Source organism: Pituophis catenifer, unplaced genomic scaffold (genome assembly GCF_029215685.1).
Source record: "Pituophis catenifer annectens isolate HBS135680 unplaced genomic scaffold, rPitCat1.0.hap2 SCAF_2, whole genome shotgun sequence".
Classification (NCBI taxonomy): Eukaryota; Metazoa; Chordata; class Lepidosauria; order Squamata; family Colubridae; genus Pituophis; species Pituophis catenifer.
Window position 1 is genome coordinate 293,294,948 of NW_027256882.1, and position 11,723 is coordinate 293,306,670.

Consider the following 11,723-nt stretch of genomic DNA (forward strand, 5'->3'; position numbering starts at 1 on the left):
CCTGGTCCAAACCAAGTGAATTTTTCCACCCACTGGAGATAATAACCTAACTTTATAATTAGATCCACAGAGATTACCTGGAATGGAGGTGATTTTTCTAAACATCTGTAGCCTTCTGAAAACAAGGAAGATCACAGCACAGCAGCTAAGAAACAAGTCTCCAACTGTTCTTGATGGAAGCCCCTTAAACTATATTTTCACATTTTTAACATTATAAGAGCAGAAAATGAGTGGCTCGGCCCACCGCAATCAGAAGGGTTATTTCCACATCTGTCTTGAGTCAAGTTCGGTGAGCGTTTTAATATTCGCTTTTACAATTAATACTGCTTTTTCTTTTATGGCTGGCTAGAAAGTAAACCAATTTCAGTCCGGCTTCTCTCGGTATTGAATTTATTATAAAAAGTTATGTCCTTAAAAACTCCAGTAATGAAACCGGAGGCATCATGAGATATTAACCTAGAGTTAATGCTGAGAAAGCCGGTTTGAATAATTCAATTCGTGTCACCTTAAGTATCTTTTCAAATGGAATTAACTTTATCTCGGACGCACATACAAAAAAAGAAAAAAGAAAAAGAGAGAGAGAGAAAAAAAAAGACTCACGTTCCAGTTACTGATTATTGACTCCATGAGAGCTCTGTCTTAAATCATTTTGGCACCATTCCTCCCCCCCCCCCAAAGCTCGGGAACTCATGTCAAGAGAAAAGTTGAAATGGAGGCAATAGACTGTGATTCTAAGGCCGTTTTCGTCTCAGCTCATCCGTGGTGTCTCAGAGAACCATCAAGCAGAGATGAAACAGGAATTTAAAAAAGAATAGAATAACAGAGTCGGAAGGGACCTTGAAGGTCTTCTAGTCCAACCCCCTGCTTAGGCAGGACACCCTACACCACTCCAGACAAATATTTTCTTAAAAACTTCCAGGGTTGGATCATTCACAACTTCTGGAGGCAAGTCGTTCCACTGGTTAATTGTTCTAACTGTCAGGAAATTCCTCCTTAGTTCTAAGTTGCTTCTCTCCTTCATTAGTTTCCACCCGTTGCTTCTTGTCCTGCCCTCAGGGGCTTTGGAGAATGGCTTGACTGCCTCTTCTTTGTGGCAGCCCCTGAGATATTGGAAGACTGCTATCAGGTCTCCCCTAGTCCTTCTTTTCATCAAACTAGACACACCCAGTTCCTGCAACCGTTCTAGGACTCCAAGATCCCTTTCACAGTCACCACTATTGAGCAAGGTACCACATATACTGTACCTGTGCAATTGTTGGTCTCCTAAGCCTTGGGAGGTTCAGAGAAATCTTTTTTTTTTTTAATTTGATTTATATGCCGCCCTTCTCCGGAGACTCAGGGCGGCTTACAATGCGCTAAGCAATAGCCTTCATACTTTTGTATATTTTATACAAAGGCAGCTTATTGCCCCCACAACTGGGTCCTCAATTTACCTACCTTAGAAAGGATGGAAGGCTGAGTCAACCTTGAGCCTTGGCGAGATTCGAACCTGCAGTAATTGCAGGCAGCTGGTCTTAATAACCAGCTTAATGACAGGGTGCCTTAGACCACTGTACTACCAAGGCTCTATTAAAATATCTTATTAAAATATCTATATGGGGTTCTTGCCCAGGTTTGCTTTAAGGTACCAACTGACCCCCTTAAAGTGTTACAGAAAGGAATCTTTGTTGGAGCTGATGTTCCGTGCTCCCCATCACCTTTTAAGCAGCATACAGCTCCACCCCAGTGCAATCACTCAATTATCCAATTAACCCGTATCCTCCCTCTCCCTCCCCAATCCATCGTAAGTCACTTCAGTTGTTCCGCAGCTGCCCCGTCTTTCCTTAAAGTGAGAGATGGTGAGAAACTGCTTCAGTGCATGACCCTGACGCAGGGGTGAAACGCTCCCAGTTCGGACCGGATCGTCCGATCTGGTAGCGATGGAGGTGGGTGGTTTGGAGAACCGGTAGCAAAAATCCCTGCCCACCCCCACCCCATGCCCAGCTGAGCCGCACAATCATCAGAGGCTTTTTTTTAAAATTTTTAAAAGCATTTTTTCTACAACCTCTTCGACCGAAAAAAGGCTTTTAAAAGTAAAAAAAAGCCTCTGATGATCGCACGGCTCAGCCGAGATTGTCAAATGCTTTTAAAAGCCTCTGACGATCCAAGATGAGTTGCCTGATCGGCAGAGACTTTTTTTTCTTTTAAAAGCCTCTGACGATCCCAGCTGAGTTGCCTGATTGGCAGAGGCTTTTTTTCTTTTAAAAGCCTCTGACGATCCCAGCTGAATTGCCTGATCGGCAGAGGCTTTTTTTCTTTTAAAAGCCTCTGACGATCCCAGCTGAGTTGCCTGATCATCAGAGGCTTTTAAAAGAAAAAAAGCCTCTGACGATCAGGCAACTCAGCTGGGATCGTCAGAGGCTTTTAAAAGCATTTTTTTACAACCTCTTCGCGGAAGAGGTTGTAGAAAAAATGGTTTTAAAAGTTTTTAAAAATGGCCACGCCCACCCAGTCACATTACCTCCCCCCCACCAAGCCACGCCCATAGAACTGGTAGTAACAAATTTTAGATTTCACCACTGCCCTGACGTCATCGGCTGGGAAGTCGAAGTGAGAGGCATGTCTCGGGGCTGACGACGCAGTTGAGCAGGCACAGAGGAAGGATCATCGGCGAAAGTATGCAGCAGCGGAATGGCGATCCCCACACAAATGGCGGCCCCAAGGACCGTTGCAAGGCTGGGGCTGACGGACTCTCAGAAAGAATACTAACGACCGGATGACTGCAAGGAATGCAAATCCTTCCATCTTCCACCGTTCAGTCAGTCAGAACTGAACAAGCTTCTTGGATGAGAAGCAAAACGTCTTCAAGGAAAAAAAACAAGGTGCAGTTGCCTTTTGCAAAAGCAACTTTGGGGCCCTTGAATGGATTTTTCCACCTGGGATTTCCCCTTCATGATTCTTGCAAGAAAGCCCATCCATGTTCCTCCGTGTTATTCCACTCCCTTGCCTTTCTGTCATGAGGACTCTGCTTCATCCATCATGTAATAACCTTTTTGAAGTCACCGGGGGGATTGTGTTCTCCGAGCTTGGCTTTTTTCTTTCAGATGTTTCATGATCAGTGTTGGAAGGGAGTAAGGTTTCCTCAAGAAGTAAAACAACACCCCAATCAAGAAAATATATTTTATTTATTGGTTCGATTTATATGCCGCCCTTCTCCGGAGACTCAGGACGGCTTACAATGCGTTAAGCAACAACCTTTATACTTTTGTATATACCTGCTTAGTAGGGCTTTCGCCCCCCACCCCCAAGCGGTGTTCTTTTTTATACAAAGTCAGCTTATTGCCCCCACAATCCGGGTCCTCATTTTACCTACCTCGGAAGGATGGAAGGCTGAGTCAACCTTGAGCCTGGTGAGGTTTGAACTTGCAGTAATTGCAGGCAGCTGGTGCTACTTTAACTGCACTTTAGTCCACTGCACCACCAAGGCTTATAGTGAGTCACACAAGCAAAATTAATACTAAACAATAGCCTAACTAAGGAGCCACCAAGAATATTCCCATCAACACTGACAAGTCACTTGTATAGGCGCAGACAGCAAATCCTACTCCCTTCCAGCACTGATGATGTTACCTAGTTGGGTCATGAAACGTCTGCAAGAAAACAACCAAGCTCGGAGAACATGAAGGACTCCACGCCGATCCTCCTCTTGCACTGCACAAACCTGTGAGTTCTAGTCCTGCCTTTGGTATGAAAGCTGCCTGTGTGACTTTGGACCAATCACCAGGAGACAGTGAGTTCTAGTTCTACCTGAGCCATGAAAGCCAGCTGGTTGATTTTGATCCAATCACCAGGAGACGGTGAGTTCTAGTTCTACCTGAGCCATGAAAGCCAGCTGGTTGATTCTGGTCCAATCACCAGGAGACGGTGAATTCTAGTTCTACCTGAGCCATGAAAGCCAGCTGGTTGATTTTGGTCCAATCACCAGGAGACGGTGAGTTCTAGTTCTACCTGAGCCATGAAAGCCAGCTGGTTGATTTTGGTCCAATCACCAGGAGACGGTGAGTTCTAGTTCTGCCTGAGCCATGGAAGCCAGCTGGTTGATTTTGATCCAATCACCAGGAGACGGTGAGTTCTAGTTCTGCCTGAGCCATGGAAGCCAACTGGGTGACTTTGGACCAATCACCAAGAGATGGTGAGTTCTAGTTCTACCTGAGCCATGAAAGCCAACTGGGTGACTTTCAATCACCAAGTGACTGTGATTCTAGTCCCACTTTCAGAGTGAAACCCAGCTAGATGACTTCCAATTACCAGGTGACTATGAGTTCTAGTCCCACTTTAGGCATGAAAGCCAGCTGGGTGACTTTAAGCCAGTCTGTCTCTCTCAGCCCAACCCACCTCACAGGGTTGTCGTCACAGGGAAAACACAAGGACGTTGTCGGAATATGTTTGCCACCGCGAGTCATTTGTGAAAATAAAAAGTGCGGGATACAAAGGCAGGCATTTGAGAAACGAATGGACAGAAGCGACCGGAGAGTTGGCGGAAGAGAGGCTCACCTGATGCTCCTTCTGCTTAGCGGCCTCCAGCTCGGAAAGGGAGTGGGTGAGTTTTTCCTGCTGCTCGGAAAGATATTTCTGATAGAGGCTGAGCAGCTCCTGGCACTCGCGGTATTGGTGCTGCAGGGGTGAGATAACGAGTTAAGGAAAAAAAAAAAAAAGAACATTTCCAGTGGAGAAAAGGCAGGGAAGGCAATGCAGGAGACCCCCTGCTGCTAATTCAGCGCAAATCTGATTTTTTTTTTTTTTTTTTTGACATCTGAAGAAGAGACGGGGAAATGCAACATGAAAGGTAGACCGCAGGGGAGGGAGAAAACTCCTGACTCAGAAGAAGCAAAAGTTTGACCAACACAAGACCAGCATTCGCGGGTTCAGGTCCAGATATAGACAGCAAACCCCACTCCCTTCTAACACTGAGGATGTTACCTAGTTGGGTCATGAAACGTCTGCAAGAAAACAACCAAATTCCAGAGAGCACCAAGGACTAAACAATCTCCTCCTCCTCCTCTTCCTATCTCCCCCCTCCTCCTCTCCACAAACTCCACTTCCTTCTAGCACTGATGATGTTACCTAGTTGGGTCATAAAACATTGTTCTGCCCCAGCTCCGGATTTCTGAGGATATTGATACACACCAATGGTTCTTATCAAATTTATTAAGTAACAAGAATAAACAAGACCGGCAAAGGTTGGCAACCAGCCCAGAAAACAAGATATGATAAACCAAAATACTCTGATAATAATACGAGTTGTTTCCAGCAAGAACGCACTAGCTGCGTGTGACTTAAATAGGCTAAGAGAGTGGCCAATTATCCTCAAGCCTTACTCTCGAGGAGACCTCCTCCTCCTGAGTAGCCACTCCTGCCTTTTGGCAGCCCTGCGTGCCCGAGCATTGAAGAGAGGCTCCTCCACTTCGCTCTCTCCACTTGAAGGAGCCTCTGGAGGTTCTGAAGGCCCTGGCTGAGTCTCTGCCTCTGGCACCACATCCTCTTCAGCCTCCTCGCTGTCCGATGCGAGTGCCAGCTGCGCTGGCTGCTGGCGCGACCCCACACCTGCCTCATCGTCGGGATCAGCCACGATCCGCGCAGGCCACTGGCGGGCCACAACAAACATCTGCAAGAAAACCACCAAGCTCAGAGAGCACGAGGGACCCCACAGTTCAACCCTGAGCTACAAACATTCTCTTCTATTGGTCAAAATGGTTTTCCAACTGGAAAACCCTGCAGATGAGGAAGGGTAAAATACTTGTTTATAAATTTGCTGACCAGGCAAGTCATTCGTATATAAACAGAGAGCAAACCCCACTTCCTTCTCGCACTGAAGATGTTACCTAGTTGGGTCGTGAAATGTCTGCAAGAAAACAACCCAGCTCGGAGAGCACCAAGGACCACAATCCTCCTCCTACTACTACTACTACTCCACAAACCTAGTCTGTGAGTTCTAGTCCTGCCTTTGGTATGAATAGAACAGAACAGAACAGAACAGAACAGAACAGAACAGAACAGAACAGAACAGAATAGAATATTGCTTCTTCTCCTGCCCTCAGGTGCTTTGGAGAATAGCTTGACTCCCTCTTTTTGGAAGACTGCTATTATCTCACCCACTAGTCCTTCTTTTCACTAGGCTAGACATAGCCAATTCCTGCAACTGTTCATGTTTTAGCCTCCAGCCCCTAATCCTCTTTGTTGCTCTTCTACTAATATAAAATGATGTAATTTTTCTGTGGGATGTTTTTGAGCTGTAGGTGGGCTCTCCCCCTCCTCTCAGCATTTCGCCTCCCCCATTGCTGTTTCTAACCTTCCCTGGGTCTCAGCGCAGGGGGATAAAGGTTGGTCACAGAGACTGGACAAATTAGCCACACACACACAAAAAAAGAGGGGAAAAAAGCTTGTCATATATTCTTATTTAATCATCCTAATTGCTCAAAGCAAACTCTGCTAACTCGCGGGGTGAAGAAGGGAAATTAACTTAGGGTCAAAATTATTAGAGCTTCCAATAAAGCAACCCGTATTTTTCCTGTGTATGGGAAAAAGTCAGCTACAATGTTCGCTTTTTAATCTCAAATGCAGCACCAAAAATGGATGGATGGATGGATGGATGGATGGATGGGTGGGTAGGTAGGTAGGTAGGTATGGATGGGTGGGTGGATGGATTCCTTCCCTTTTCTCCCTTCCTTTTCTCTCTCTCCTCTCCCTTCCCTCTCTCTCCTTCCTTCCTTTTCTCCCTCTTTCTCCTCCCTTCCCTTCTCTCTTCTTCCTCCCTACCCTTCCCTTCCCTTCCCCTCTTTCCTTCCCTTCTCTCTCCTCCCTTCCCTTCCCTTCTCTCCTTCCTTCCTTTTCTCCCTCTCTCCTCTTCCTGCCTTCCCTTTTCTTTCCTTCCTTCCTCTCTCTCCTCCCTTCCCTTCTCTCTCCTCTTCCTTCCTTTTCTCCCTCTCTCCTCCCTTCCCTTCTCTCTCTTCCTTCCTTCTTTTCTTCCCTCTCTCTCCTCCCACGGAGATACCGCCATAGTTGTAAAGTGTGCAAAATGATCCTAAGTCGCTCATTTCGGTGCCATTGTAACTTTGCACACTCACTAAACCAACTGTTGTTAATTCAAGGGCCACATCTATCTTTCAAAACGGTCACTAAACAGCTGGTTGCAAATCGAGAGCTACCTCTTATCGCCCAGCAACTCAAACATCTCCAGCACCCAAGGCAAAATGTCCCTTTGTTTACTAGAATTTCCAACAAGGGGATAAACGCCTTCAGCAGAAAGCAGGATGTTAATTCAGCCAAAGAAGGGAAGATGCAACAAGACGGAAACAAACAAGGGTGGGGGTGAGTAGACAGACCCACATGCAAATAAAGGTGATTTATGTATCGGGGGCCGGGCCGGTCATCCATTTCCTTGACGCCCCTTCCCACATGGGAGGCTGTTGGCGAGCTCCCTGCGGCTCCGCAAACGCAGGCTCAGCCTGGCTGGCCTTCCGGAGAAGACAGATTTTGGACAGTGATTTAGAGAAAGAGCCCACGGTGGCCTTTGCAAGGATATTAGCACATTTCCCCGAAGGAGATGAGCAGGCTCCACACTTCTCACCAGGCAATTCTTTCTGTAGCATTAGAATTAGAATAATAGAGTTGGGAGGAACATTGGAGGTCTTCTAGTCCAACCCCCTGCTTACACCACTTCGGACAAATGGTTATCCAACATCTTCTTAAAAACTTCCAGTGATGGAGCACCCACATCAGCTGTTCTACTGATTAATTGTTCTACCTCTCAGGAAATTTCTCCCTAGTTCTAAGTTGCTTCTCTCCTTGATTAGTTTCCATCCGTTGCTTCTTGTCCTGCCTTCAAGTGCTTTGGAGAATAGCTTGCCTCCCTCTTCTTTGGGGCAGCCACTCAAATATTGGAAGATGCTATCATATCACCCCTAGTCCTTCTTTTCAAACTAGAATACCCAATTCCTGCAACCGTTCTTCATATGTTTTATCCTCCAGTCCCCTAATCCTCTTTGTTGCTCTTCTCTGCACTCTTTCCAGAGTCTCTACATCTTTTTTTACATCGTGGCGACCAAAACTGGATGCAGGATTCCAAGTGTGGTCTTACCAAGGCATGATAAAGTGGTATTAACACTTCATGGAATCTTGATTCTATCCCTCTGTTTATGCAGCCTTGATCTGTGTTGGCTTTTTTGGCAGCTGCTGCACATGGTTGGCTCATATTTAAATGATTGTCCACCAGGACTCCAAGATCTGGGGAACAGTGGCACAGTGGTTAGAGTGCAGTACTACAGGCTACTTCTGCTGACTGCCAGCTGCGTGCAATTTGGCAGTTCAAATCTCACAAGGCTCAAGGCTGACTCAGCCTTCCATCCTTCCAAGGTGGGTAAAATGAGGACCCAAATAGTTGGGGGCAGGAGACTGACTCTGTAAACCGCCTAGAGACGGCTGTAAAAGAACTATGAAGCGGTATATAAGTCTAAGTGCTATTGCTATTGCTATCTGTCTTACTACTATTGAGCCAGGTACCACTATGCTGTACCTAACTTGTCTCGCTCATTGAACCTGGGGAGGCGCAGAGGTGGCACCCCCACCTCTGCATTTTGTTCTCTGCCTGGGACCCCTAATTAGGCAGGAAGGCCAAGCTAATACCATGGTTGTATAAACAGAGGCACGGAATCAAAATCGGTATTAGTACCACTTTATCAAGTATTATACATCAAGCATTAGTACCACTTTATAAATCTTTAGTAAGGCCACACCTGGAATACTGCATCCAGTTGCGGTCCCCACATTACAAAAAAGATTTTGAGACTTTGGAAAAAAGTACAAAGAAGAGCAACTAAGATGATTAAATTCCTGGAGACAAAAACATGTGAAGAACGGTTGCAAGATTTAGGTTTGGCTAGTCTAGAGAAAAGAAGGACTAGGGGGTGACATGATAGCAGTGTTTCAATATTTGAGGGGCTGCCACAAAGAGGAGAGGGGTCAACCTATTCTCCAAAGCAACTGAAAGTAGGACAAGAAACAATGGATGGAAACTCATCAACCTGGAATTATGGAGAAGCTTCCTGACAGCGAGGACAATTAACCAGTGGAACAGCTTGCCACCAGAAGTTGTGGGTGCTTCATCATTGGAAGTTTTTAAGAAGAGACTGGAGAGCCACCTTGATAAGTTCTCCTGCTTGAGCAGGGGGTTGGACTAGAAGACCTCCAAGGTCCCTTCCAGCTCTATTCTGATTGACAGAAAGGGGAAGGGAGAGCAAAACTGGGAGGAAACTTGGAGCACATCTGGCCCACAGCCAGAGAGGGTCTTGGAGGGTAGGTGGGTTGCATATTTTTTGCTCTAAGACAAACCAGAGGTGGAAAAGGTGGGGGGGGGGTGAAAGCCCATCGTGACCCTCTAAGCTAAAGGCGGTATGGAAGATAGCCAGTTGGGTGTAGTAGTTAAGGGAGGTGGCCGCAAAAGTAGAAGATGGGGAGTTCTAATCCTGCCTTAGGCATGAAGCTAATTGGGTGACTTTGAGCCAATTCCCAGGAGACTGTCAATTCTGCTTTAGCTATAAAAGCCAGATGGATGATTTTGGACCAATCACCAGGAGACGGAGAGTTCTAGTCCCGCCTTAGGCATGAAAGCTAGCAGGTGACTTTGGGCCAATCACCAGGAGACGGAGAGTTCTAGTCCCGCCTTAGGCATGAAAGCCAGCTGGGTGACTTTGGGCCAATCACCAGGAGACGGAGAGTTCTAGTCCCGCCTTAGGCATGAAAGCTAGCAGGTGACTTTGGGCCAATCACCAGGAGACGGAGAGTTCTAGTCCCGCCTTAGGCATGAAAGCCAGCTGGGAGACTTTGGACCAATCACCAGGAGACAGTGAGTTCTGGTCCCGCCTTAGGCATGAAAGCCAGCTGGGTGACTTTGGGCCAATCAGTCTTTCCAAGCCCAACCAACTCACAACTTTGTTTAATATATAAACCCTTCCATTAGAAGCAGGCTGACAAAATATGGAATTTCCTTCCGTTGAAAGAATAACGTTTCCAAGGAACTTGAATCGAGAAAGAGTCAAGCAAGGTTTAAAGAAGGTGAGCATATTCCTGAGCAAACTGTCAATACTATAATTGACAGGGTGACTTTGGTCCTGTGATTCTCAGCCTAAGCCCACTTCACAACACAGTTGGTGTTGTGGGGGAAAACAGGAGGAGGACTAGGTATGTTTGTCTCCCCCTCCCCGTTGATTTATTTATAAAAGTATTAAAGGTGGGAAAGAAGGAAGGGAGGGAGGAGGAGGGAAAGGAAAGGAAATGAAGTAAATGGATGAATAAGGAAAGGAAAGGAAGATAGGAGGAAGAAGGAAAGGGAAGGAAAGGAAGGAAAGGAGGAGGAGGGAAGGGAAGGAAGAGAGAGAGAGAGAGAGAGAGAGAGAGAGAGAGAGAGAGAGAGAGAGAGAGGAAAGGAAGGAAAAAGGAAAGGAAAGGAAAGGAAAGGAAAGGAAAGGAAAGGAAAGGAAAGGAAAGGAAAGGAAAGGAAAGGAAAGGAAAGGAAAGATGTAAATGGATGAAAGGAAAGGAAAGGAAAGGAAAGGAAAGGAAAGGAAAGGAAAGGAAAGGAAAGGAAAGGAAAGGAAAGGAAAGGAAAGGAAAGGAAAGGAAAGGAAAGGAAAGGAAAGGAAAATAGGAAGGAGGGAAGGGAAAGGAAAGGAAAGGAGGCAAGCACACAAGAAAGAGAAGTATTACTATTGCTTATTTGATTTGTATGGCCATCTATCTATCTCATCTAAGCAACTCTGGACTTTGAAGCCTTCGTCAGTGATCACGTATATAACAATCAGTAATTAAATTTATAATAAATGAACACATTCACCTGGAGCCAGAGTGACTTTTCCTCTTGAAAATGCCTCTTCATTTGTATCCTTCAAGAGTTAAACACTGGCCTTTGAGTACGAATTACAGTCCAATTCGTTTAAACCCAAATGGCAGGACAAAATATAAAATATCTAAAAAAAAATAAGCCGTCTGAATTTTTGACCAATCACTTGCTGCCCGTTCAACTTTTGACAGTTCATCAGTCATGTGTCTGCCGTAAAACAGGCTGGACCTATTTTTGAAGATTTCGTTTCTTTTCAAAGCAAGGAAACTTGCTATTTCCTAAGCTGCCAAATTGAATAAGAAAAAAAAAAAAAAAATTCCAGGGATATAAAGCCTGCAGCACCCAAATAAAACCAGGAGACCGTGTAAAATCAGAGTTTTGTTTAACTCTACCTTGCCAATATAGAATAGAATAATAGAGTTGGAAGGGACTTTGGAGGTCTTCTAGTCCAACCCTCTGCTTAGGCAGGAAACCCTACACCACTTCAGACAAATGGTTATCCAACATCTTCTTAAAAACTTCCAGTGTTGGAGCATTCACAACTTCTGGAGGCAAGTGGTTCCACTGGTTAATTGTTCTCACTGTCAGGAAATTTCTCCTTAGTTCTAAGTTGCTTCTCTCCTTGGTTAGTTTCCACCCATTGCTTCTTGTCCTGCCCTCAGGGGCTTTGGAGAATAGCTTGACTCCCTCTTCTTTGTGGCAGAAATTGAGATATTGGAAGGCTGCTATCATGTCTCCCCTACTCCCTCTTTTCATTAAACCATTCATACCCAGTTCCTGCACCCGTTCTTCATATGTTTTAGCCTCCAGCCCCCTAATCCTCTTTGTTGCTCTTCTCTGCACTCTTTCT

At 45.6% G+C, this 11,723-nt stretch overlaps 1 protein-coding gene across 1 annotated transcript in view; it reads right to left on the reverse strand.

The window, feature by feature from the left end:
* Nucleotides 1–10,931, reverse strand: part of LOC139313376 (protein hinderin-like) — a 124,112-nt gene extending 113,181 nt beyond the window's left edge. Inside the window, exons 1-2 of the mRNA XM_070938970.1 lie at nt 10,868–10,931; nt 4,534–4,653 (exon numbers count right to left, since the gene is read on the reverse strand). Coding sequence (XP_070795071.1) covers nt 4,534–4,653; nt 10,868–10,909 — 162 coding nt within the window. The 5' untranslated portion in view covers nt 10,910–10,931. The remainder of the gene's footprint in view (nt 1–4,533; nt 4,654–10,867) is intronic.
* Between the last annotated feature and the right edge of the window lie 792 nt (nt 10,932–11,723).